This window comes from Melospiza melodia, chromosome 10 (genome assembly GCF_035770615.1).
Source record: "Melospiza melodia melodia isolate bMelMel2 chromosome 10, bMelMel2.pri, whole genome shotgun sequence".
Classification (NCBI taxonomy): domain Eukaryota; kingdom Metazoa; phylum Chordata; class Aves; order Passeriformes; family Passerellidae; genus Melospiza; species Melospiza melodia.
In genome coordinates this window covers 24,919,793-24,947,557 of record NC_086203.1, presented here as the reverse complement: position 1 = coordinate 24,947,557, position 27,765 = coordinate 24,919,793, and the positions used below count along the sequence as shown (strand labels likewise).

The window sequence follows — 27,765 nt, the reverse complement described above, 5'->3', positions numbered from 1 at the left end:
AAAGATTCAAAATGCCACACAACATACAACTTGTGCATGTTGATGGAAATGGCTCCGGAAGTCATGGCATGCTGCATGGAATGCATAAATGTACGTTTAGTGACATTGCAAAGAGCCAGGATTTGGTCCTGAGAGGCTTCAGACCTCTCCCAACTCTGCCCCATAATGGAGTCGCATGAGTTGGATCCCCTTTTCTGAATGATAAATTTGTGTTTCTTGCCTTCCTTCAGGTTGGTGGTTTCAGATCAGTGGGTTGGGCTGTGAGGATGCTCGACAAAACAACTTTGCTCCATTCAGCTCAGAGCCAAAAAGAGTCCTACCTAACCAAGTCACAGATATGTGCTGTCACTTCTCAGCCATTACCAGCTCCTGAGCTCCATCAAACCTCACCCCAGAGCCAAATTAGTTTTCTACTGGTCACCTTGTAGAAAAGTAAGGAGAAAAACTCCAAAGCTCTGATAGGTCTTCCTGTGACAGTGAGCTGAACAGAAACAAGGCAGCTCTCACCGGTGCCTGATGGGACACAGGGGATGCTGAGGCTGAGAGTGGTGGGATGTGAGATGTTTGTGAAATGGGGATGCCCCGGGGCTCTCTGCAGCCCAGATAAACCAGACCTGTTTCCCAACACCATGCTGATCAGAGGCCTGAAGGCTGCACCCCTCTCTCCCAGACACAGGCAGGACAAGCTCCACGTATGCCTCCTCCCCTCCCCTCTGACTCAGCCCTAATGCTATGCTCAGCTTTTCACCTCCCCTTCCTCAGGCAACTCGGTTCACTTCTCCTCACTCCCTTTTTGCTGATCAGCTGCTCAGTATTGCTCCACATGCCCAAAAAGCAGAACAGGATGCCCCTGGCACTTCTGGGAAATGTGTCCACACCCACCTGAGTTTGGGATACAGCCTACCCTTCCTTCTCCCACAACTTCTGGAGCATTATCCCAAGCTCAAGCACCCTGTGTGTATCTCTCTCTGTGAAGACTGAAAGCTTTGGGGTACATGCGGACATTGTAGGAAGGTGGTCAGGGCTCAGGGTGCTCTGCAAGCACTGCAGCTCAGGGAGATATGGGTGAGTTATCTCTTGGTAAGTATCTGAAATTTTAATTAAGTCTGGTTTGTAAGAGTGGGTACAATGCCATGCAGGGAGGTTTTGTGCCATGACACCTTGCCCTAAGGATGTGCTGACTTGGTCTCCACAATACTGGAGATTTCTTCACTGTCGAGGCTCTGCCTCCCAGCCCTGCAACCCTGGCCAGCCAGTAGCAGGGTTGAAGATGCACGGCTTTGCAGGTGATGCTTTATTTACTCTGACTTTTACATTCATCATACAAAATTAATAATTGACTCCTAATAGTTGAGGTTTGTAGCACTTCACCAGTTGAAGACTCAGGAGGTACCATTTTACCCAGAAGTGGATTCTGAATTCATTTTTATTTTAAAGCTTTCCCTTTCTGTAGCAAATACCAACATTTCTGTGCCTTGTCCCAAAGTTGAGCGAAGAATGTAAAGAACTTTGACATTTTCCATGGAAGTGCAACTGAACTTCCAAACTTCTCATTTGCCTTGCTTATGTGTTTTAAAGGTTTAAAAACCTTTTAAACCAAGGCTGGGGTTTTGATTTGAGGAAGGGGTAGAAGACAACATTTAATTATATGCAGCTCTAAAGCATGTCTTAAATTTTTAGAGACCTTTCAAACTGTAAAACAAAACAAAATAAACTCAGTTTTGGATATAATCTTCCTTTTCCCTCAGGGTGCCTGAAAAGTGCACAACACAAATCTCATCCTGAACAAAAGTTGCTTGAATTGCCTCTTATCTGAGAAATGCCTAAGAAAACAACTGCTATAAGAAGTGCCGCACAGGGGATTCTTCAACTGCTGGTCCACTTCTTCAAGCTGCCTTGGGAAAAAAAAAAAAAGGGAAAACATTAATTACGTAAAAAAACCCATCTCTCCTCCCAGTGAGTGACAAAGGGACTCATCCCCCCCAGGTCCTGGCAGTGCAGGCAGCTCCGGTGCCGCCCTGCCTGGGCTACTTTGGGATTTTAAAGCTTTTTGGACGGAGCCGGCGGGGAGCGGGCGCCGATCCCGGGTGTACGAAGCCGTGGCTCGGACTCCCCCCGCCCGCTCCAGCGATGGTTTCCTTGACCAAAACCTGCGACTTCGGCTCTCGCCGGCAATGAAAAAAGAAAGTGTCATTGGAAGGTGGGGAGCAGAGGAGGGCGGGCTTGATCCATGGAGCCCGCCCCTTTTTAAACAGAGAGTCCCGGCAGCTCTCGTCCACCAGCCCGACGGGGGGAGAGGCGGAAAGCGAGGGAGAGCAGGCGGGCGGGCGGGCGGCTCCCCCGTCCTGTCCCGGCCCGTCGGTCCCGACCCCGGCCCGTCCGCCCCCGCGCACCATGCGCGGCCCCCGGCGCCCCGCGCGCCGCCGGCCCGCCCGCCCCTAACGCCGCCCGGCTCCTGCGCCTTCCCGCGGCAGCGCTCCGGGGGCCGGGAGGGGGCCGCGAGAAAGGAGAAGAGAGGGGGGAAAAAAATTAAAAGAGGAAAAGGGAGGAAAAAAGAGGAGAAGGAGCGGAGGCGGGGAAAGCTGCTCCTCCGAGGACACCGCGCAGCACCATGCAGCTGGCGCCGTTGGCGCTGGCACTCACCACGCTCTTCATCGACGGCTGGAGGACGGCAGCGAGGAGGCAGAAGCTGCACCCCAGGCAAGGTAAGGGGGTGCTCGGGGAGGGGCAAGGGGAGTGCTGCCGCCCCCCGGGGCCGCGGGGCTCGGCCACTTCACTCAGCGTCTGTCCCCTCGCAGCCCAGCTGCTGGAGAAGCTCAGCGAGTACGAGATCGTGACTCCTACCCGAGTGAATGAGTTCGGTGAGCCCTTCCCCACCGATGTCCACTTCAGGCGGCGCCGGCGGAGCACCAGTGCTGCCCCCGACGCCTGGACGGCGGCCGCCGCCGGCTCCCCGAAGGCACACTACAGGCTGTCCGCCTTCGGGCAGCAGTTCCTCTTCAACCTGACGGCCAGCTCGGCCTTCATCGCCCCGCTCTTCACCGTCAGCCTCCTGGGAGAGCCCGCCGCAGACCAACGGCGCCTCTACGCCGAGGCGGCCGACGCCGATGTGAAGCACTGCTTCTACCGGGGGCACGTCAACGCCCGCCCTCGGCTCACCGCCGTTATCAGCCTCTGCTCCGGGATGGTGAGACCCCCGCCCCGCTGAGGGCCAGGGGCGGAAGCGCGGAGGAGGAGGAGAAGGAGGAGCGGGGCGACGGAGGGTGGGCGGGCAGAGCGATGGCGCCCGCCCCTTCCCCTGACGGCGGAGGGCGGCTCCGGCCCACCCCGGCCGGGGCTTGCTCCCACGCCGCTCCTCATCCCTCGGGTTCGGGGTGCGCCGCTCCTGCTCTGCGGATTTTTTGGGGGAAAATGCCACCCATCGACACCTGGAGGGGCGGTCTGTGGGCCAGACCCGGGCACGGACCCTGCCTGCCCCCGAGGATGCCGTGTGAGGGACGGCTGCGGGCTTACCACCAGCGCTGGCCCCCGAGCCACCCAGCACCCGAGACCAGGGCATGTCCCGGTCCCTGGTACCCCAGCTGGGTGCCCTTCGGTGCAGGGATGTTGGCACCGGGATGTGCAGAAGCTCCTAAAAGGGGAGCTCTTCTGTCTGTCCTGGTACCTTTCAGTCCCACGGGATGCCAATTTCAGGGGCTCCCCGGAGGTTTCTGCTGGCTTCATTCAGTCCCGGGGTTCCTCTGGGTGCATGTGTTCACCTATGCTTGGGCACATGTGTATGTGGCTTCCCTCCCGTGGATACCAGTATGGGATGACTGCAGAATATTTTGTCTTGGGTATTTTTTAATTTACCCGCCAAATATGTGCATTCATAGTTGTATGCAACTAGGAGAGCATTGGTGTCTCCTTGTAAGGAGGGATTTCACTAGCTGGACACCTTCTTCTGGTCCTTATATGTGGGTTAAAAGCCTGTCTCAGGGAAATGTGCTGTGTGCATGTGAAGCCAGCACATGATGGGGCCTCCAGCACACAGCAGCACCATCACCCTTTGGGCAGGACTGGCTTGATGAACATCACTGGCATAAGGACAGGGTCTGGCAGACATGCCTCTCTCATGCTCCCTGCCTGTGGGTTGGTAATTATCCCTTTGTAAGCACCAGTGGGATGGCTGTGCAGCCCAGGGTGGGTGCAAGCAGTGTGACCAAAGCTGGAACTCCAGCCACTGCCCTCAGGAGTTACCACAGAACTAGGCACACCTCCCTCATTAGCTGCTTGCTTTGTGGGGTAGTGCTGCTAGGTGGCTTGTCATCGCACACAGCTGACCTCCTGTTCCTCTCTCTGGACCCTCTCAGCTAGGCACATTCAAGTCTGATGATGGGGACTATTTTGTAGAGCCACTCCTATCGCTTGAGGAGCAGGAGTATGAAGAAGAGCACAATAAACCACATCTTGTCTACCGACACCGGACACCTCCAACCAACTCTTCAGGGGACTGGCAGACTTGCAATACTCCAGGTACTCATTTTCTTACTGCCTTGGATGACTCGATGCTTGGAAGTCCTGTTTGCAGTTAAAAGGCAGTAGGTTTAGGGGGGAAAAAAGAGATGTGGAGTTGAGAGACCCCTCTAGAAATGGTGCTGTGAGTGCTGGGACTGGGCTCGTGGTGGTAGCGCTGTCCTGGAGAGATGTGGTGCCCCCGTGCTTTCTAGGAATTGGTTATGAGGAAGTTGCGGTCAGAAAAAAGTTTCCCTTTGATTCCTGAGGTAAAGCTGGCAAGAGAGCTTTTCATCTGTCTTGCCTTAAGTATCCTGTGAGCCCTTAAACTCGTTTTCTGTTCTATCCTACATGTAATTCCCAACCATCCTAATCTGATATACTCTCTGTCCGATACTCTGTCCTTTAAATGACATCTGTCTTAGTCTTGCTGTGCTCCTGGTCTTCTTTCCCCAAATCTGGCTGTGAGTTGTCACGTCTTACCTCTTTCTAGTGGAAATGAGGAGGTCCTAACACCAACCCTGACAGTTTTCAGTAATCACTTTTCCATGGTTCATTTTCAAAGGCTTTTTTTTCCTCATGGCTCTTCCTCCACCAGCACCATCTCCCTGACCTCCTCACTCTCTCTTTCTAGTCCTTGCACATATGAAAGAGCACAGACCTTTTTCTCTCGCCCTTCATGTGCCTTGATGAGCAATAACCTTGCTCCTACTGTCCCTATTATGTACAGTGGCCTCCTGCTGCTCTCTGCTTCCTTGACTTCCTGATGTTCACAACTAATCCTCCCCTTTGGCAGCAAATACCTCAGTTTTCTCTGATGAAGCTTATTCCTTCAGTCTCCTGTTTCACCTGCTATTTTGCCCTTGTCCTTTGGCCTGCAGCTCGATCTACGGGAACTTTAGAACCTAAACAGAGTAGACCTTGACTGAGTTCCCTTGTGGGCTGCAAGCTGCTCATATGCTGCAAAGTAGGTGGAGTTGCTCAGGAAGTAAAGGTACCACTGGAGGAGAAGTATGGTGCCCAAGTTAGGCTGCAGTTAGCACACGTTACTTGTTTGGCACCCATGACTGTGATCATGGCTGTGCTGTTGAGCTGTCAGTCTGTTCAGCTTGCACTGGTCATGCTGAGTCCAAAGATGCTCTGATACTCTGTGACCAGCCAGAGCAACATGTGCTTCTTCTGGAAGACGTGTGAATCCACTTCCACATGCAAACCTATGTGCCAGGGGTACAGTGGCACCTCTCACAAGGCTGTCATTGTTTGTTCTTCCAAGGGTTGCTGCTGGAATATGCCATTCTGGTTTCTCTCTTCCAGCTGTTTCTGCTCCCTTCTTTGAGATCAGATGCAGGAGACTCAGAACAGTTGGAAAGAAACACGGAATCTGGCACATTGCATCAGTAACCCTTGGAGGAACGGAGCAGCAGATCACAAGACTCATTGAATCAAAGGTAGCTGGGAGGGCTCTGAATTTTGCTTGTGAACTTGTCTCTGTGCTGCTGTAACTGACTGGTGTATTTCACCCCACTGTATCATAGTTCTCATTTAGAATATTATTCTTCTGTATTGTAGTTCACAAAAATAATACTCCATCTGTGATTTTGCTGTATCTCTTCCTCCTTTGTTCCACTATGCTTTGCTTCTTGCTTGTCTTTGTTTTCTTGCTCTTCTCAGTTGCTTCATGTAGTGGAGGGAGGAGTTCTCACCTCTCAAACACAAGCTTAAGTGTTCCAGATAGGCATGAGAGTCTTGTCTCCCTGTCCTTTTTCCCTCCATCTCTCCCTCTTTACCATCTCTTCTTTTTGTCATCATCCAAGCTTTTGAAAGGGAATGATGCTATGGCCATATGTGTTTGGTGAACAAGTCTTGGTTATTTCATTTAAGGAGCAAGTTCAGAGCAGCTTGGGCAATGATGAACCTTGGCATCCAACCTGAGGTTACATCTGGTGAGAGAAGGTGTCTCATGTATTTGCATCAGAGGTGAATGTGCAAAATCTAGCAGCACTCACTGTTTTAGACAAGGTGTATCTCTCACTCCTGCCAGAGAAGAATGGTTTTGTGAGAGTTTGGGAGTTAGTCATAATTGTAGGGTGTTGTGTAAATCCAATCTTTTGTCAGAAGAATGTGTGAAATGGCGCATTTGCTTTGCAGGCTTCTGGCAGGGGTGGAAATTTGCTTGAAGAGGAAATTCATGGGAGGGAAATCTAAGGTACCCCCCTGAGGTGAGCAAGGGACCCTGTGTTGCCAGGCAGTGGTGCTATTAAGAATGACTTTCTGATAGTCATCTTCCTGGAAATGATTAATAGTCAACATGCTGGTGTGCCCTTGCCATAATGCTGTAATTTTAAACTTCTTGAGGTATTCAGGAAAGTTTCCCTTGTGAATTGACTAACAGATTGAGTAAAAGCTTTCATTTGCAGCAGTCTCCCTGGTCGTACTTTTAGTTTTCAGTGTCCTGAGGTCAGCTTAGAAAACCAGGCATTTGCTTTTGTGAAGTTTTAATTAGCAGTTTCTGATAACAGTTTTAGGTTCTCTGATATAAAAGATACTCTACAGGTGTTCTGGAAAAAGATCTTTTTCCTCTGAATGCTGATGGATATCAAATGGAAACTGTGCTCTGCAGATGAACTTTCACAGCACAGCACTGGGGTCTCTGGCAATGCATTTGAGCCATCTGGCATACAGCTCAACTGCTGCAAGAAAAGCTTTGGACAGAGTTTTCCTTGGGGTAACAGGTTAATGTAGTTGCAGTCATAGGAAAAGGTGCATTTTCCTGTCCTTCTTTTCTTGTAGTCGGTGCCGTGAATCAGTTTGTCATCTGGCCGGGGATCTGGCAGGATAATCAGTTGTGTTTTACTGAATAGCCCTGACGGGATGAGGGCTTGGCCAGGCAGACAGCATGATGTCACTGAGGTGCAGCACCACTACCACCCATCGCTTCAGGATAGCAAACTCTTCCGATCCAATAATTAAATATCCGCTTTTAGAGGTGGAGGAGGAAGAGAAAAGAAATTGCAGTCCTAAAAAAAGAAAAGAGGAAGGGCTCATTGTAAGGTTGGAGAGCGCCGCTTTCCTGCACCCCATGGAGGAACAATCTGACTCCAGTGATAAAGGCACGGAGCTGCATCCTGCATCCACCTTCATGAGGCAGGCAGCACCTCCCCAAGCCCCCATCCAGTGGGACCTTCTGGCAGGAGCAGACCAGTGAGCCCTTTCCATGTGAAACTGTCAAGGTTTGGTCTTGCAGAGAGATGTCCAGGTCCAGATGCCAACAAGACACTGCCTTTGGTCATCACTTAAGTAAACTACTTGAGGCACCTCTTATTCTGGGTCTTACATCCATTTCTGCTGCTTCTCTTTTCTATCATATTTCCCATGGTTTTTGTCAGTGATGTATGCATATATGTATTTCTATGTATATTTCAGTTGTTGAGTTCTCTGGAGCTCTTCTCTTCCAGTTTTGTTGGGGTCTGTGAGAGCTTTAGCCTCCTGCTGAACCTTAGCAATCATTTTGCCTGTTGGCCACCCCTTATTCTGAGACAGATGTGGCCTCCACCTGCTTGGTTGCACTGAGCCAAAATTCCCCTATGTCCATGAGTATAATTGCAAGTATTGTGCCCTTTCATCACCCTGCTTCTGTTGACTGTTTGGCTCTTGCTCCAAACTTTGCAAATTCTGTGCAGCTTTTATTGTGACCCTGATGCAGGACTCTCAACTAAACTTTTTGGGGCAGCTCCTTCTTTGTACCCATGATGCCTTTAAGTTTTAGCTTTCGTAATTTATGTATAGTGAGTGTGAGCTGCTCCCTCCCTTGCTGCTGGTCAGCTGTGCCCATCCTGAGGCTGGCATTGGACCTGGGCTCTGGGGCTGCATGTGAGGATCTTGCTCAAAGTCCTCTCTCCTTAATGAGAGTATTTAAAGCAGGAACATCCACCACGGGCAAAACTTGTCATGCAGAAGCAGCAATAACACTGTGATGGTGCCAAACTAGTAGGAAGATGATTAGAGCTGTTCCTGTTTCTGGAGGGGAGCCAGGGGGCTGTAGCCAGCAAAGAGGCCTTCCAGCAGTTCGTGCTGAGGTGGTGAGGTTTTGGAAACAGCCTCAGATGAGTGCAGGACAGAGCAGGTCTTACCTGTGACGTGCTGACTGTGCCCCCACCCACTGCTGGCAGGGGTGGGAAAGCCCAGTGACTCACCTGCTGAGGCTGCTTTCCAAAATCCACCAAGTATTATCAGCACAGATGGCTGTGGGACACAACCTGCAGACTTAGCATATCCCACTACCTGCCAGAAATGAATGCAAAAGGGTCTCAAATTTGCTGGTATTTTGTTGGGTGTTACAGCAGTTTGACTGCTGGAGAGTACATGTGTGGCCAGGCACAGCAGCTCCACAAAGGGAAGCCCCATGTGGTCCAGGTGAGGAGAAGAGAAGGTCTGTGTGTAAGTTGTGCTGAGAAGGGTCCTACAAAAAGCAGAGGAGGAACCAGCAGCATGAAGCAAGTCTTGCTGCTGAGCCAGCATGGCACAGGCATACTCAGTAATGTGTCACTGATTTTTGAGTTGCATTAACGAGTAATTTGTAATAGATTACCCTTTCACAGTAACTGTAACAACCTTTCCCACTGAACCTGACACTGGGGAACCACCAGGGCAGAGAAGGGCTGCCCTGTGTCTTGAGCAAGCAGATGCCTGATGCTGCCAGCTCAATGATTGTGATCTTATTTCTGCATGATAATTAGCATCAGCCTGCTCTCCTAATGCCAGCCAGCTGCATGGGAAGTCACTGGTGAACCAGTGGCACAAGCAGGAGATGGTTCTGTCACCATGTTCCCATGTGCTTGGAAGGGCTGGTCAGGTTGAGGTTGCCAGAATGGGGGTTTGTTAGTGTGTTATCAGTGCCATGATCAGGGAGGAGGCCTGGGGAAGGATGTGTTTGCTATCTGGTACTGTGGCTAAAGCCTGACTTTGTAGTGTGGTCTTTCATTGGTGCAGGAAGGGGATGAGCTGTTGTTCCTGCTCCAGCTGTGGTTCCAGGTGTGTTTGCTGTGTTAAAATTGGCAATAGAGTGGAATGAGGCCAGTGGTGGAAAATTTCCTGCTCGTTCTCCAGACCCTTTGTATGTGTTATGTTGTTACTTTATAGCAGTTTCAAGGCAGAAACTTCGAATTTCTTTTCCTCAGGGCTCAATGTTTGTACTCCTGTGAGTGGTCTGTGGTGAAATCCCAGATCCTTTGCACTTGGATTGTTGGTCTGTAGCCCTTTAGTATTTTTGCTGTTTCTTTTGGACTCTGTCTTGCTTCCAACTGTGTCCCCTCTTTTTTGTTTTCAACTCATTCATCCAGCAGAATTCTGCATTCTAGGTGTCTGGTTTCCAGGCAGGTCTTCAGGCAAATTCTGTACTGCTGAGTGTCACGTAAACTCAGACTTGCAGAAGATCTGCAGGGAGGCTTTCTTAAGCCTTTACTTCCAGGTTGAGCAATCCTTGAGCTCTTTCAAGAGTCTGTTTAAGCTGTCAGCTTTGCTCTTGGCCTCAGGGTAAAACACTGAGTTTGTTCTTTTCCTCAGAAACGTTTCTTATCTTAAAGAAGTGGATTGTAATTTTTAGTCAGATAGTAATTAATTCACATTTCCTTCCCTCCCAGAATAAAGAAGAGAATTGCATCACAACTCCCATATGCTAATGTAATTAATTCTATTTCTGCCTCCCTGTTGAGGTAACAGCACAGTAAGAGCCAACTGGTATTTGGTCAGCTGGGCCTGGGAGGTCAAGCTCAAGCTTTTGCCATGCTGAGCTGGGGAAGGGATCAGTCTGTAATGTTTGAGGTGTCTTGTGATATTGACAAGTGAAATAAGGTAATAGACTGACTTCAGTTAAAAAACATTGATCACAGTCAGTGATACAGATCCCATAATTAGTTTTGGCTTAAGATTCCTCAATGTGAGTTATAAGTGCATGCATTTTGTTGTTACTCTTAGCCTTGAAAATGTATCAAGCATCCATCTGGTGCCCTAAAGGTGTAAGATTTAAGATTATGATTAAACAAATTGTTGTTGATTGGTTATTGTTCTGCTATTTAAGCATGGTAAGTGGACAGAGTTAAATTATTCTCCTGGAATCAAAATGGACATACTTTTGCCTCATCTGTGTGGACATCCACTGAAGAAGGACAGGTGGGAGAAGCAGAGGGGAATCACTTGGGTGCTTTCTGTCTGTTCCCTATGGCATATATTACTGAAAATAAACAGTCTGACTGTTCTGTGACTGCTTCTCCCATATGCCTGTAATGTCATTATCAACATCCCTGTGGCCAATTGCTGAACAATTTCTTTTTTTCTTTTTGTCTAATGGGATATTTTGTCTTATCTTTTACTGACTGTCAGTACAAAGTTGTGGTGGCCTCAGTGTTGTTCTTGTTGGCATGGTGCCTCACAGGTGTCACTAGACACTAGTGTGGGACACAGGTTGTGTACTTGTGGCTGTTGTGCATTGGAAGTTGCCTGAAGAGCATGTGTGGGAGTTCTGTAAGATGATCTTGAATCATTTTCTGCCACATGTTCAGCTCATGTTTTAGTATGTCCTTTCTTAAAGAGAAAATTTATTGTTTTGTTCATTAATCTACTTTCTGTCTACTGTGCAAAATTGATAGCTTTCACTTGCAACATTTTACCTTAGGCATAAAAATAATCTTTTAGGCTGGAATGCATTCTGATATTCATCACCTGGAAAGAAAACATTTAGAGTATGTGTGGTCTTTAGTGTTAGCATGGTATAAACCAGAGAATGTTTTATTACTAAGGGAAGCTGACTGCTGCTCACTGCAAGTCCGTGGTTCTCAGCATTCTGGTTCAAGCAGTGAGAAGAAAGGCAGGGTCACCCTGACAGACATCAGGGTTCAGCATCACCTTGAGCTTTGGCACCTCCAGGTCTCTATAGTCACAGACACAGGAGGCAGTGAGTGAATTGGGGTGGAACTGTTGGTTTGTGCATCAGTGATGCTTCATGCCAGTCTGAACTGCTCATGGCTTTATAGCTTTGCTTTCTGGCATTAATATTTTCACATATTGCAAACACAAATTCTGGGCTCTGGGCTTGACACGTGGGACTGACTTCAGCAGGAGGAGCTCCTGGACATGGACCTGGCTATAGCAGCAGCTCTGGTTCACTCAAGGAGCTATCCAGAGGGAAGGCAGGATTAATCCTGCTCATAGGGCTGATCATCTCAATGTGGTACAGGGCAAGGCAGTGGCTGGTCCCCAATTTGTTTCAATCCCTGGCCATTGTCCAAGCAGGGTGTGAAGCTCCTGGCAGAGAAGGTATGTTCAGCTCTGGGTTATGCTGACCACATCAGCACCCCACAGTTACAGAGGTGAGAATTTGGCCTCATGCAAATCCATCTGAGATACATTTGTAGGTGTACAGAAAGACAGAGATATAAAACATCTTGATATAGAATTAGGACAGACCCAAGGCTAGAAAAGTTCTTTGGTCTGGCTTCTTACCTGTTTGTGTCCTAAAGAGGAGCCAGTTTCCATTCCGTTTCTTGGCAAGAAGAGCCTAAAAATGTGGTTCAGTTTCAGCCAGTCTGATCTCTGCATGAAGGCAAATCCATTTTCCTCTCTCTGTTTCCCAGGTGATGGCAGTCCCTGGGGCAGCTGCCTTTGTAGCAGCTATAGGCAGCAAATCCAGCCAGGCAGCTGGAGCTGGGGCTTGGACTGAATCTTTTGGCCAGGGTTTGCTCCTGTGGAGTTGAGGGAGACAGGTCACACACTGACTGACTGCATGAGGGGAACTCAGCTGAATTTTGGTCTGTTTTATGGAGGTGTGCAATAATTTATTATCTGTGCAACTGGATCAGAGCAGGGCTAGAAGTGGTGTGGGTCAACCGCTGAGTGGCAAATTTTATTAAAAATCCTAGGTCACACATTCAGAAAACTTGTGATAATTAGTCAGTTTGAAAGGATCATACTTTTTTTCTAGCAGGGAGATGTTGTTAGCTCAAGAAAGAGAATTTTTCTTGCCTCCTTCTCTTGCTCTCTCTCTCTCTGTTACATTTTTTTTCGCTGCTATGTGCAGCTCTTATGAACTTGGACCTGAACTGGAATTGCTTGAATTGTTACATGTCTTACTTAATTGTGCAAATTGCTTTCTGTTCCAAGGACTAGTTAATGTAGAAATGGAAAGGATTAGGACTGTTGGGATAAGTGATCATTCCATCTTTTAATGTTTGGTTTAGTATAACAGTAGTTACTATGTCAAAAGCAGATCCTGACTCTGCCCTGTCACTCTTTCATGCAGGCAAAGTACTCACCCAGGGCCCGAGTCTTCCCTGCCCTCTTTCTTGTGATAGATCCAAAGTACATTAGCCAGCAGGAAACATCCATAAATCAGCTGAATGGGTTCTGGGCTGACGCTTCTTGCCTGGGCAAAAATAAATGGCGTTAGTGAAAAGATGCCATCAGGAAGTGATATCCTTGCACAGGATTTGGTCTCCTTTTAAGTCCCACATTACAAAGAAGAAACCAAACAGAAAAAAAATTAAGATAAACTACCAGGTCTGTATAAAGACAGTGAAAACAGTATAGATTGCCTTAGTAAAGTAGGCAGTAAAATGGACATTATTCTAGCCTTTACCTGCCTCTCAAATGAATATGAACTGTTGAGTCAGTGCATGGGCTTGCCTCATACTGGAATTATTGAACTATAGTTTACATGATTTTAAAGGTAGTAAGTAAAAAGAAAAGTAAAAAAGTAAAAGAAAAGTTTTCTTTTACTTTTACAAAGTAAAAGAAAAATGTTTTGCTTCTTAAACTGATCCAGTTACTACCATGTGTAAGTAGATGTGTTTCAGGTCATTGCAAAGACTGGGGGCTTGCCAAGAAAACCATTTTTCTTGCTGATTTCTGTTACTATGTTAACACAATAGGGAAAATAAAGTGGGGAAATATCACACCCTTTTCTGATGTTATGTGTGGCAGTAGGAAGCTGGTGCTGCAGAATCACAGTTTTGTGTAATGTGAGATTTTCCCTTCTGCCTGATGGAGCAGGAGCACGTTGCGCCATTCAATGAGAGCACTGCTGTTGTGGCCATTGTAATGGAGCAGGATATCAGCAGAATCAGGCACACAGAGTTCCTGGCAGTGCCTGTGTGCTGCTCCCATTAACGTGGTCAGGATTTTACAGATGGGTTGAGAGCAGTGCACAGCCATTAGCATTTAATTTTTTACAGGTGAGTGCACACTATCTACATGCAACAAAGATGGGTGAAGATAACAGTTCACTACTACCAAAGTCCAGGAGGGGTTTTCCATGCAGGGCATCCCCATCACTGGTGCTTGGTTTTCCAGTAACCAGGCTGACAGGCACCCAATATGTGACCTGTCCAAATGGCACAGTGCAAGTGTTGGAGTGACTTTGTGAGTGGAAATAATTCAGTTGTTTTGGAAGTGATGATGTGTCTGCCTTCATTTGTGTGCTGAATGGGGAAAGAGCACTGATACTGTACCAACACTTGGCAGGATTAGATTAATGATTGCACTTGATGATCTTTAGTATCTTTTCCAACCTAAATGATTCTGTGACTCTATGCCAGATCTCTGCACAAAAAGGAAAGTTATTTTTCCTCTGTGCTGAGCATACCTGGCTTTGTTGGGCTCTGATTCCCCTGCATGATCAGGGGCAGGTCAGGGCTCTCAGAACAAGATGTGGAATTTCATGTGGTACTCTCTGGGTGGTTTGTGAGGTTTTTTTTTAGTGTGTGACACCAGCTGCAGGATTTCAATGCAAGCCCAATGAATATCAACTTCTTTTATAGACCTGTGTGATAGGTGTCTTCAAAGATAGATGTCTTTGCAATTCCCTCTTTTTTTGCCATCTGACATCCCTCTGACTGGATGGTTGGAGGAGAAGGTACCCGAGCCTCATGGCCCCACCTGGGGCCCTGTAGAGCTCTGCCTTCACTCTGCAGCTTTGTCTTCAGCCTCACTCAAGCCCTGTTGAGCATCTCACCATCCTTAACACATTTTTCCTTGGGCACCTGCTCCTTTTGGAAGTTATTTAAAAGGGGAATTTGAGTGGTGGTCTGAGGGTGCAGAGAGGAAAGGAGAGGAGCTGGCTCAAGGGCTGGGGTTAGCACTTTCTCCTCAGTCTGGTCCTCTCCTCACCTTTAAGTTATTTGTATGCATAGTTGGCTCCCCAAGCTGATTGGCACTGAATGAGTCGGGATAATGTCACGGTTGCCCACGAAGCAGTGCCAGCATGAGAGCATAACCTTGCCAACACAAGGGCATTGATTAGAGCAGAGGAACTAGGGCAATCCAATTATAACCACAAATGACATTGGCTTTCTCAAATTCTTACTCAAATAACTGCAGACTCTCTGCTGTATTAAGGTGGTCTGGGCTATATCAAGAAAGGGGAATTTAGAGGACTTAGGTAGTACAGAGTAGGCAGGATTTAATTCTTAACTGCTGTATTGCCTATTTACACATAGGGCAGAAGGATAGTATTTTTCACATAGGTAGAAGCTGATCCCCTTTCCCTGCCATGATACTGCAGAACATATTTCTTTATTTGGAAATTATTACAAATATTTCTAAAAGGAAACTATACAAGAAAAAAAAAATAAGAAGTTTCCTATCATTTCAATGTTGTTTGAGCATTGAATATTCCCTTGTTCCGTAATATTATGCTTCCTCTAACCTACTCAATGGGTCAGATAAGGAAATGTGATATTTTTCACCACCATGACGAAATTAAACTAAAGCTACAAAGAGCATGAGGATTGTAGCCTGGAGTCGTAGATGAGTAGTTCAGATCTGGCTTTATATTAAATGCAGAAGTGAACAGTCTTTCGTGGATGAATCACATTCAATTAGCTACTTCCTATGATGAACTGATTAAAAATTAAGTGGCATCAAATAAGCCTGATTTTGCTCTTACATTTAAATAATGCTATAATTACATACTAATCAGATGGTAAATCTTAATTGTACACGTTCCATATGTTTTATATGCCTGTTCTCCCTCTTCACTTTGTCGTCTTTGTATCAGCATGGAGTATATTTTCAGGCTGCTTTTATGTTTGGCCTAATTGAATATCAAAAGCAGTATATGTGAAACTTCCTGAATTCTATTCTTTTGCCAGTGGCAGCTGTGCTATTAGATGACCTTTACCATTCCTGTAGCACAGAATAATAAAGGGAGGGGGGGAGCTGAAGCCCAGCCGTGTTATTGTTAGAGACAGAAATAAATCATATATAATTGCTTTGCTGTGAAGGCCAAATCCTGCCGTCCTTCATGCCTGAGTTAGAAATACAGGATTTGGACCTTTGTTTCCTGGCCACCTTGGACGTGCCCAGAATCCTCACACTGCTGCTGCAGTGGCTAATTACCATTGCAGGGCTCCATCCCTCCTGCACAGACCAGGAGCTGGCTCTGCTGCAGGGAATGTCCACCTCTAAGTGCTGCTGGCTTCCCCAAGATGGCTTTAAAAATGAAGCCTTAGATGTTGGATTACATGGTGGGCTTCCACAGAGTGCTTCTGTTTCAGTTCCCTGCTTGCTTGGAGCAAGCCTACACAACTTTGTTGAGGCAATAGGTATTTTGACTTAGCATACACATGGCATTAATTTTATTCACTCCAGAATGTACTGTATGTGTTTTCTGCCTTTTAACCATAGATCATGACCACAGTCACAAAAAGAGCAAACGGAAACACTGGAGAAGGCAGTGGACAGAGAGCAGCATATTGTCTGATGTGGAGATGTTGAAACACAGCCTGGAAGTGAATTCTTTTTCTGGGGACAGCAACAAGACGGGGACCATTGGTGAAAAGAAGAGCCACAAGCGAACGAAGCGGTTCTTGTCCTACCCACGTTTTGTGGAGGTGATGGTGGTGGCTGACAGCAGGATGGTCGCCTACCATGGAGCCAACCTTCAGCACTATGTCTTAACCCTGATGTCAATAGTGAGTGTTCAACCAGGGCAAGTAGATTCACCCACAAATCGTTTTCTAGTGGTCACAGAGCCCCTCTCTGCTGCGTTCATATGCAACACCATCAGTTTGCCTTCCTGGGCATGGAGATAATGCTGGGGTTACATCAAAAATGGTAAAACATGGCTGGAAAATGCTGGTTGGAGTCTTCTTTCCCAGATCCATCACACTTCCTGATCCTTCTCACACCTCTCTCTTCCAGCTTTCTGAACATCAGATACCATGAGCAATAACACTGGTTGTTTAGTCCACATGCTGTACTTTTGTTTTTATTTAAGCCCACATGAAATAACAGCTGAATTTAAAAGGTGCTTTGGGCACTGTGCCTTCCAGGGGCCTGAGGCTGGTAGGTTAGGCAGTTGCCTGACTTTCCTTGCTGTTGCAAGGAGAAGGAGCCTGTTGTTACCTTGATCCTTAGCATAGTTCTCAAGTTGGCTTTTCAGGCTGAGAGCAAGCACCTTAGGAGCTGCAGGTACTAGGATGCAGTAGTGCAGTTTCCAGACAGGCAGTTCTGTAGATTCAGAGTGACTGGCAGGGAGTACCCAACACATTTGTGTCTCTGGAGGGATGTTCATCCTGTCTGAGGGTAGAAGTGCACTGAATGCATGGTCTGAAACTGCCCATGTCAAAATCAGGTGCTTGGAAGAGTAAGTTGCTTTTGACAGTCTTGTTTAGTGGTCTTTGTGTCTCAGAGCAGAATGATCCTTTAATTTGGTGAAATGTGTGCTAAAGCAAAAGGAAATGTCGGGTTTCTCTGATATCAGCAGGTTTTTTTCATTCTCAAAATGTGCTTCTGCCAGGAGGTCTCTCCAAGTAGCATCAGAGCACTGAGCAGGGCAGAAGAGCCGCCCAGGAGAAAAACAGTTGCAAAATGGAAAATATGTGTGTTGTCTTAATTGTTTGTTTCCTTGAATGTTAAGAATAATTCCAAATATTGCTTTTTTGAAACAGGTGGCTTCTATCTACAAAGACCCAAGCATTGGAAATTTAATTAATATTGTTATTGTGAAATTGGTCGTGATACATAATGAGCAGGTAATGGAAATTATTTTCTTCACCTTCTGCTTGACAATGGCATTTGTAGTGAGAATTGTCATGGATAATAAAATACCTGCTTTCTGTGTGTTGCTTATCAGGATGGCCCTGCAATATCTTACAATGCCCAGACAACATTAAAAAACTTCTGCCAATGGCAGCAGTCCCAAAACCACCCAGAGGGAAGTCACCTTCGCCATGATACAGCTGTGCTTGTTACCAGGTGTGGTGAATATTCTCATGAAAACTGTTGCCACTTGTGTTTCAGGGGCTGTGAGCATGTAATGTATGGGCAATGTTGAGGTTTTGATGTGAGTGTAATGATATTTGCAGTTGTGAGAGCATATGTCCACCATAACAAGAGATGATTTTGAGATGTTCAAAGCTGTCTAAGGTCTGCCCATGGGTTTAGCATAAGATGAAAAACACTGACTGTGGTGGGGAGTTAGTTTGGATGATGTGGCAAACCAGCATGAGAAGGTCCATTGAAGGACCAAGAGTTGTTTCTGCTGTTGTTACTGTGCTTGTACCTTAACTCACTGCTGCATTGAGAATTAATGTGTCAGGTCTGTTCTGCTTTCAGACAAGATATTTGTAGAGCGCACGACAAATGCGATACTCTGGGTAAGGAAAACCTTTTCTTTGTCACTTTTTTTGTAGTGACAATATTAGTTGCCTGTTCTGAACTGTGAGTGACATTTCTTTTTCTATCATAAACCTCTGTGTTCTCTCCTAGGTCTGGCAGAGCTGGGCACAGTGTGTGACCCATACAGGAGCTGTTCAATTAGTGAAGATAACGGACTGAGCACTGCTTTCACAATAGCACATGAACTTGGCCATGTGTATGTTCTATGTAAATACATTTACATTTAAATAGCCCAATATTTATGCTAACTAGGGCTTGCCAGCCAGGCTGGGAACTGGTACTGCTGAGCCTAATTATTTGAGGGGAGATCAGTATATTTGGCTAGAAGATGCACCACTGAGGTAGATGAAACTGAGGTGCTCTGGAGCCTATCTGAGAGCAGCCAAACCAGCAGGGCCATGTTTTGGGGAGGATAAATGACAGAGAACAACAAGCAGCACCTAAGAAATGACATCTTGACCAAGCTATTGGAACTAGCCAGGGTTTTGGGCAGAGGTCCTTGAGGAGGACCAGGACGTAGAATGCTGACACATCTGAACTATCTTGTGGGACTGAAGTCCTCTGAGAGCAGATCCTCAGCCTGCCACAGCTTGTCCCACAGCTCTGTGTGGTGCTGGTGAAGGCAGTGCAGCAGCTGTATGTGAAAGAGGAACTTACCCAGGGCATCTGGGAGGTGATGAGGTGTATAAGTGAGCTTCACTCAGCTCTTGAACTGTTTCATCATGGAAAATCCTCTGCTGCTGGACATCCCCAGAAGAGACGCTGCCATTCACCTCCTCCAGCAGAAGTTTCTTTCAAACAATTTTTGCTTTTTTTTCTCACTTCTGAGACTTTTTCTCACTACTAAGCAGTCATGAGAAAAATCACCTTAGATCACATAGTCCTTTACCTCTGGCTACAAACTTTGGCAGCTGATTCAGTCCCAAACCATCACACGCCTGCTTTGCAGTGGAGGTCTGTAGGTGTGGAATGGATGAGTACTTGGGAACAGATCTCCCATTGTTCTAAACTCTTGTTTTTCTTCATGGAGAGCTGGCTGAGACAGTCTATTTTTAACCACAGTAGTATTTGTTTAAATAAGACTTCCTGACAGAAAGTCCCCAAAGTTTTGGTGTTCCCCACACCTAACCTGTGCCTAATTCCTTTGCTAATGCTGCCTCAGAGCTGCTGGGGGGATTAGCAGTGCTCCCAAGCAGGATATGCCTCTGTGCTCTGTTTTTCAGAGAACAGAGTGAAAAGATGGTTTGTTGGAGGTAATCTTAATGGAATACAAACTCCCCAGCCTTGGAACACAGGATCACACCAGGTCACTTCCCCTTCCCCACTTCAAACAGCGCAGCGCTTTAAGCCGCTCTGTCTCCATTAGTGAATTTACCACATTCTTCAAGGTGTCATGTGCTGCAAACTTCGTGTTGGTTTCTGCTGATACCAATGCTTGCTGGCATTTTGTAAACCTGCCACATAAAGTATAGGAGCCAAGTCTATTCCTGGTGCAACTCTCCTTAAGCAGCAGTGTGGCCCAGGGTATTCAACCGCATTAGAAAGTATTTTGCATCCAACAAGGTGTTGCCTGTGTGCATGAGGGTCTGCAGTCAGTGGGCTTATATCGTCTCCTTCAGAATTCCCTGAGATCAGCTCTTGGATCTGTGGTCAGTTCCAGATTATTTCCCATTTTTATGAAGGAGGGGCCAGACTCCAGCCTGTCTGCAGGGTAGCAACTGTCAGCTGAAAAGGAAACTGCAGCTGGGTTTGCATCTCACTCCAGGCTCCCTGGAGAACTTGTCTGGCTAAATATATGCAGTCATGGAGTGGAGAGCTTAGCAGGGTGCTGCACAGCTTTTCCCAGATGAGTGCTAGAAACCCTGTTCATTAACACTTTTAAATTTATTATGAATATATGTGTATTAATGCTTTTATTCTGTAATATCTGTCAGCAGCATATTTAGGGAAAATTCTTGAGTTTGCTTGCATTTAGTTCACACTGTTGCCCTTGCTATGCTAAATACTTGATGTTTGCCTCTTAACTGACTCTACTTTTTGCTCTTTTCCTCTTAGATTTAACATGCCACATGATGACAATCACAAGTGCAAGGAAGATGGAGGTAAAAACCAACAGCATGTCATGGCACCAACACTGAACTTCTACACCAATCCCTGGATGTGGTCAAAGTGCAGTAGGAAATACATCACTGAATTTCTGGAGTAAGACCTTGCATATGCATGTGTTGGCTGTTTTCACATGTCCATGTGTCCCATGGAGTTCTTCAGTTAATTTGGAGCCCTAGTGTGCAGCGTTTGGAGGAAATCAGAGGGATTTGTGTGTGCACGCATCCTTTACCTAGAGCAGGAATGCACCTCTGGCATCCAGTCCCTGCCAGTTCAGCCTCATGATAAGCTGGCAAGGACCAGCCTCTCAATGGGGAAGAATAAGTCTTCCCCCATGGATATTGCTTTTAAGGAATGTGTGTTCTCAAACCTGAAGAATGACTTTCCCGAGCTTTGTGGCCCAGATACGGAGCTGTGTTTTAGAAGGCAGATTGAATCTGCCTTTCTGCTCCACAGGTCAAGATAAAGCCCTGGCACTAATCCGTGTGGGAACACCGTTCCAGGAGCCCACGGGTCAGTTTGATGCACAGTGATTCGCCCATTTTGCTGTCGTGCCTTCCCGTGTGTTGTGGTGTGGAACAGAATGAGAGCCATGATGGTGTTCTGGCAAATCCAGGAGCTCAGTCCCTTGGGCAGTTCTGCTAATCAGTGATTTTTTTTTTCTCTGAATTCTTTATAAAAGTGCGCCAGTGCTTGCTCAGCAACTAAATGCACACTCAGAAATGCTTTTGCCACGGTAGCTGACTGTGGTGTGGTGGATGGTTGCTGTCACAGCACAAGGGTGGTGGTGTATGGGTAACACACCCTCCTGTGCTTGAGTTTGAAATAGATCTTGTAGTGCTTGTTAAATATGGCAAACATGGTGTGCAACTGCCCTATGGCTAATTCAGGCAAACACAAGGGAATTCTGATCTCCCACCCCTGTTTAACACCATTATTCTGATTTGTGTTGTAGCACTGGTTATGGGGAGTGTTTGCTTGATGAACCTTCATCAAGAACTTACACATTGCCTCAGCAGCTCCCAGGGCTGATTTATGACGTCAACAAACAATGTGAGTTAATTTTTGGACCCGGATCCCAAGTGTGCCCCTATATGGTAAGTGAAATTTCACACCTTATTTTTCCTGGTTTTGCCAGAGCAAAATAAGGTCTCCTGGGGTTGGATGAATGGCAGACTCACAATCCATCAACTTACTGTCAAGCTTGTGAGTTAATGATAAATCCTGGGGGGAATAATTTCATAAAGGATCATCTGTCTGGCAAGGCATGTGGTGCATGTTTAATGTTTTGATCTCTGCAATCACTTGAGCAGATGCAGTGTCGGCGACTTTGGTGTATCAACGTCGATGGTGCTCACAAGGGATGTCGAACCCAACACACACCTTGGGCTGATGGGACAGAATGTGAGCCTGGAAAGGTCTGTAATTTGTGCCTCATGGCTCTATTTCCTTGGGCTGAGGATGAGCATATCAGTCAGAATCATCCTTCCCTAATGCCAGTTGTGTGGGGCACAGCTCTGACTGCAGTGCTGGAAGCCCAAAGCAGCTCACTGTGTTTTCAGCCTGGTGGTGCCTGGGACATCTCCAGCCCAGATACATGATTAAAGTCAACTGCTTGGTGTAACACTGCTTAAAGCAGGTTCCTGGAGTGCTTATCTTCCTGAATTAATGCCCTTGAATGAACTTTTGAGCAAAACTCTTGCAAAGCTTCCCTAAGCTTTTCTTAGAAATTGCCTGTGTGATGTGAGCAATTAGTAATTCTGTGTAACATAAACTTGTCAGCTGGCTTTTCATCTTGACAGCTTCAGAGTAAAATATAGAATTGGTTGACATTTTATGTATGGAACATTTTTGGCAGTAATTAATAGAAACTTCCCATTTCCATGTGCAATGACTATGACTTGAGACCTTGTGCCCTCAATTTCTCTGTTGGTGAGCTTGAGATCTGCTCACTGCTGAAAGATCAGCAATAACTTTGAAATTTTCTTGAAATTCCGAAAATCTGGGCTGCAGCAAACCTGCACTCACTCTTGGATATGACCAGAGTGATGTGCAAACAGCAGCAGCTGAGCAGATCAGCACCCCCTCAGAGCCACCCTGTGTCATGCAGTGTCCAGCTGCATGGCTCTTAATAAAGACTGTGTGAGCAAAAATATGTCAGGCCACAAATTTAGACAATCTGACAAGTTCAGACCAACTAGGTAAGTGTGATCTGAATGTCTCAGCTGAGAGCAGATGGGCTCTTAAGAAAAGTTAATGCAGCCCACTCATGTTCAGGTATTTAAATGTGTTCTCACAAAAGGGCTTTATGGAGTAATTTTGCTGTCTGTGTGTTCATCTGATTCAAGCTTAAAGTTTGGATCAACATAAACTCTGTCCTGCTTGCTATTTACTTGGGCTTGTGAAGTGCTGAGGTGCGAGTCAGAAGTGCTTTTCCTTGGAATAAATTGCTATTTTGGTACTCTGCTGTGGCCAGGAGCCCTATCAAACTGCTACTTGCTGACTAATGCCTCAAGTCTGCATGTTTAAAGCCCATGCTGTATGGGTTGGCAGATGGAGAAAATACCATACCATTTTTTATGGAGATATCTTTGGAAATAAGAGAGCCTGAATAGCTAAAAAAAAGATCTAGCTAAAATTACTGGGATGTAGATTTAACTGGGCTCTAAATTTACTCTTAAATCAAGGGCAGTAAAAAACATGGGAGTATTAACTTACACATATTTTGCATGTGAGAACACTGAATCTGATACCATTAAATCAAGCCGTAAGCCAAGCCCAGAGTCTGGCTTTGCTGGGTGATGGTTTTACCAGGTTCCACAGAACCAGCTCATTGTTGGGTGGAGATAAATCTCTGAAGGAAGATGAAGGGGGTTGCAAATTTGGGCCACTCTCTGTTGTGCTTTTCAGGGCTGTTTAAAGAATGGTAACAGAGGAGCAGATGAGCAGTAATGATTTGTGTCTGCTGCCCTGTGGCAGCAGGTAGTGTGTCTGTTACGCATGCATGGAGCTGCACAGCCCCTTCTGCCCCCTGCTACTCCATTCAGCCAGCCCAAGGATGGCAGCTGGATTTGGGGAATTATCTGGAGCTCTGGTGGTAAGACAAAGGAAAGGAAAGTCTGCTGTAATGTCTTCCATCCCTGCCAGGGCTCTCCAGCTCCACTGTGTGTCTAAGATATTTTGAATTTGCTCCAGACAATCTGCCTTTTATTCTCTTCATTCTGTGAGCTGTTAGCTTATAGGAAAGAGAACCCTGGCAGGCTTTTTAGTCTTTCTGCCGTATCTCAACATAGAAATTATTTTTAAAATATGAAAGGCATAAAGGTTGCACAGCCAGACTGTTCACAGTGTGGTTCCAAGAAGCACTATTGTGTTTTCATAAGATAATCTTGCTGTTTATTTAAAACAGCTGCTCTTTTCCTCTGCTTCGCTTTACCATCAACTCCAACCTCCAAATTTTTAATAAAATCAATGGATGTAGATGACTTCCTGGTTAATACTCAACCATGAGATGGGAGACATATAGGTCATGTCACGGTCTGTGAGCTCTGTTCATTCACTAGTTAGCTATTCAGTCATCTTCCCTGGGTCAGTGGTGCCAGGCATGACTCTGGTTAGATATTTAGCTGTGAGCATCAACATTGCTGCAAGAAGTTCTCCACTGGGACAGCACTGTTGGGTTGGTGTCATGTATTTCTGTTGTTTAATGATAGCTGTCAGACCTCTTTGGACCTGTATAGGGACCCCAACCTTCAGGTTTTCAACCTCTAAATGCCAGGAAGAGTTGTGCATTGTAATTTGTCCTGCAGCAAAGAAACAGGCATTTCAGCTGATTTTATTGCTGTTCTTTACTGTAGCAGATGGGTTTTAGTCAGTTTTATCTGGGAGTCAGATCTTCAGATGAAAGCAAATCTGGGGCATTTTGCAGCCTAGAGACCATGCTTGTCTCTGAGCAAACACCACATGCAGGACTCAAATTATGAGTCCTGCTGTCCTGCAAACCATGTTCATGGGCAAATGCACCTGAGATCAGCTTTCTTCATCAGCAAAGCTATGTAAAAGTCAGCCTTCATGGGAAAAAGTGTCCCATGTGCTGCAGAGCTGGTGTCCTGTGGGATACACAGCCCCATGACAGCTTGATCCTGCTCTGTTTTCCTAGATGGCTTTATCCAAGGTGGTTCATAAAGGTGTCTAAAAAAGCAGGATGAGCTTGTGGTGTATCTTGACATACCCTTGTTGTGCTATTAGTGGAAGGGCTGGAAAAACACCGTGCATTAGCAAATTTGACCCTGTTGCCATAAAGATCATCAGATCTGAACAGCACCTGGTGCACAGAAACACTGCAAGGGAATATTTTAGTGATACTCTCTACCTGCATTCTATAGTCTGTAGCCTCTTCTAATCTGTGAGCAATCAGCAATGTTTGGGCTTCCCATAATTACAAAGATTTAGGCATCTGCATGTCTCTGGGTTTAAAGCAACTGTAGCAAGCACTGTTCACTGAGAGGGGACATTTTTCCATCTATTCTGGTGAGGCCAGAAGGTGACTCTTTCGCTTCTGCAGAAGTCTGTGTAGTCCATGTGGTAAACATACCCCAAAGGATACAATTTATACCATGAAAATAGGGATAGGGGCTTGCCAAGGTAACTTAATCCAGTTTTCCAAACAAAAGAAAACGAGTCATAGCTGGAAAACAGAAGTGTAGACCAAGTCTTGGCAAGTCCCATGTTATGTCTGAGTGTAAAAAAAAAAACTACTTGGGCTTGAGGAATTAATTTTTCTCTTTTATTTGCCTTTTGGATTTGGAAGTTTTCTGCTTTGGGTAACTGTGGGGAGGTTTGAGTTTTCCCTGGTGTTTCTCCTCATTGCCTGTCTCCTCCCCTGACAGGGCTCTCCATGCAGAGTTTCTGCAGCTCTGCAGGAAATCAGATAGAGCAGCTTTTTGAAAAGCCAGTGCTGCGAGCTTGCTGTGCTGCTTAGCACCAATAAACAGGGAATATTTAGTGGTTGCTGTTGTCTTTAGTCTTCATCCCATAACTCATTCCATGGACTCAGCACCTTGCCTTCACTTTGCCATTTAAGGGTATGGAGAAAGAAAAATATGGGGGTGACAGACAAAAGTAAAAGCGGTTCAGTTTTATTTGATTGCAAAATCATTGTGTGTGGCTGAGAAATAAGCGAGGCTGAGTCTCATTGCCCGGGCTGGTCACTGTGGGCCGCTCATAATGCAAAGCAGCACAATCCCACCTTTGCCCTGTCTCCTTCACGTGCAGCACTGCAGGTTTGGGATGTGTGTGCCCAAGGAGCGGGAGGCGCCGGTGACAGATGGAGCCTGGGGCACCTGGAGCCCCTTCGGGACCTGCTCGAGGACCTGCGGCGGCGGCATAAAGACGGCGATCCGAGAGTGCAACAGGCCCGAGTGAGTGCACAGGGGGAGATGGGGAAACGCACTTTGGGCTGCCCACATGGGCTGGAATCAACTTGGGCTGCCCTCAGTCCTTGGGAGTGCCAAGGACAGGTGGCTCTGCACTGGGCATGGGTGGCTTTGCCCAGCATGGGTGAGGCAGGATCTGGTCATTGGTGTGTGGGTGAAGTGCTCTAAAAAAGGGATCCATCCATTCAACAATGAGGGATAAAAAGCTGATACCTCCATGTGTTTATTACCTTCTGTTTTCCTGTGGAGGCACAGCTGGGGTCCCACTTCGAGAGGTGTTTTTCTTTCTCCAAAGCTGTCAGAAAGGAAGGAGGCTTCCTTTTTCACCATTTTATCCCTGCTTTGGTTGCTTTTGCAGCTGTTCCTAGAGGCCTTTATAATAAGGTTTTCTACCGTTTTATTCCTGCTTTGTCTGGTTTTGCAGCTTTTGGCTGCTTTTGCAGCTGATCCTTTATACAGTTACATTTCAGCTGGTGCAGACTAGCCAAACCTCAGCAGAAATCTGTGCCCCATTAAAAAGTGGTACTCGAGAATGTTTGCTATCAGCCTGGAATGCAAAATCCTGCACCATTTGAAATGGCAGGGAATTTTGCTGTGGCCTTCAAGGAGACAAATATGTAGCTGGTGCAATAGTAACGGCTTGAGCAACTGGTATGAAAACAGCCTGTTTACGTAAATTGTGAATTGTGCTGGTTTCTGTTTAAATGCCTTCTTGCAGAAGGGAGGCTCTCTGGGCTTTTATTTGGGACTGAGATACAGGGAGGAGAGGGTCTGCGGGGCTGGTTGCACTGAGGGGTCTTAAAAAGATTCCTATTTCTCATCACTGGTGTTGGATGGTTTATTGCCAAGAAAATAGCCCCTAGAGATGTGCCAGTGATAATTTCATCACTGTTAATGGGAGAAGGGAGAGCTTATGCCCATGACACTCGTGCTGTGGTAACAGGAGAGGCTGCTCAGCACAGCTGGGCAAGTGTCAAAAGTTGAGGCTGAGAGAGTAGGACACCAGCACATTAATTAAAACAATGCTAAGAAAAACACAAGTGCAGAGAGCTCTCCTCTGGCTGTGCTGAGTCAGCACACTCCATATGGTCTTCTGTAGCCATGGAAAGACAAAAGCAAAGCATCTTTGCAGCTCTGCTGCTGAAACTTTGGATGCTGTTGGCGAGATGTATTCCTGTCTTCTGAGACGCATCTATTCAGACTGATAGCTTTTTGTGATAGAAAATCTCCTTTATCCTAAAGGCTAGCCAAGGGATTTGAAATTCCATCTTCCCTGATTGCTTGTGGTTTGTATCCTGGTGCTTCAGTAGGTGTATTGCTGTGGCTGGGATTTGCAAAAGCACCTAAACACACTCTGCTCCAAGCTGCCTGAGAAATCCTTGTGACTGATAGTGGTATTTTCCTTTCCTGAGCCTTGTGCTGGCACTGGCCTCTCTTCTCCAGCCCCTCACAAGGTCTTTGTGAGGAGTAGCCTGTCCTGGCACCATCCATAGAGCTTCCCACTGATTGTCGTTGGTTTGTGCCTGTAATTTGACACCACAGTGTGAGCTCCCACCTCCTGTGTCCCCATTATCATGGGGCTGCTAAAACGATGCAAATGGATGAGAGCCCACTGGATATTCTCTTGCCTTTTCCCCTTCTCAAAGTACTTAAAAAGGAGACAGTCTCTCCTCTGTTGTAGAAGGCAGCAAACCTAACCCAGATACCTCGAGTAAGGTCTGAAATAATGCTCAATAAATCTTTTGTATTCAAAGTTGGTTTAGCTTTTTAAAGTTTTTTTCTGTGCATGAGAATCTGGGGTGGGATCTTGCATCCGGTAAAAACTTGTGTTAAATCTGGCATTGAAAATTACATCCATTCCCTCCATGCTGCAGAAAGTAAAGCTGCAGCTCCTGCCTCTCTACAATTTGTAGAGTGCTCTGACACCTACATGATGAGTGTCCTGCAGGGATGCAGGGAGAGCTGTAGGCCTCTGGAATTGCAGCAGCCTCTTTTGACATACCCTGAAGGAATGTGTTTGCTAACCAGACCAGACCCTTCCCACTGAGATTGCCCACAT

At 46.4% G+C, this 27,765-nt stretch overlaps 1 protein-coding gene and 1 long non-coding RNA gene across 8 annotated transcripts in view; one reads left to right on the top strand and one right to left on the bottom strand.

The window, feature by feature from the left end:
- Positions 1-1,279: 1,279 nt before the first annotated feature.
- On the bottom strand, positions 1,280-2,783 carry LOC134422651 (uncharacterized). Its single transcript, XR_010028862.1, has 2 exons — positions 2,644-2,783; positions 1,280-1,895 (listed from the first exon to the last, which is right to left on the bottom strand). It is a non-coding gene; the product is annotated as an uncharacterized LOC134422651 (long non-coding RNA).
- The window catches only part of ADAMTS9 (ADAM metallopeptidase with thrombospondin type 1 motif 9), a 78,529-nt gene continuing 53,232 nt past the window's right edge, over positions 2,469-27,765 (top strand). For 3 of the 7 annotated variants that reach the window (XR_010028861.1, XM_063164945.1, XM_063164944.1), the window contains exons 1-11: positions 2,469-3,187; positions 4,353-4,515; positions 16,171-16,457; positions 17,436-17,519; positions 17,621-17,742; positions 18,103-18,143; positions 18,256-18,361; positions 20,221-20,367; positions 21,227-21,368; positions 21,585-21,689; positions 25,546-25,691. Coding sequence is in view for 6 of the 7 variants with exons in the window: in XM_063164945.1 (XP_063021015.1) it covers positions 2,612-3,187; positions 4,353-4,515; positions 16,171-16,457; positions 17,436-17,519; positions 17,621-17,742; positions 18,103-18,143; positions 18,256-18,361; positions 20,221-20,367; positions 21,227-21,368; positions 21,585-21,689; positions 25,546-25,691 (1,919 nt within the window). In the remaining variant the exon portion in view is untranslated. Of the gene's footprint in view, positions 3,188-4,352; positions 4,516-5,808; positions 5,943-16,170; positions 16,458-17,435; positions 17,520-17,620; positions 17,743-18,102; positions 18,144-18,255; positions 18,362-20,220; positions 20,368-21,226; positions 21,369-21,584; positions 21,690-25,545; positions 25,692-27,765 lie in introns of those variants that run through there. The other 4 variants (XM_063164942.1, XM_063164940.1, XM_063164941.1 and 1 more) reach the window with 3 other exon arrangements.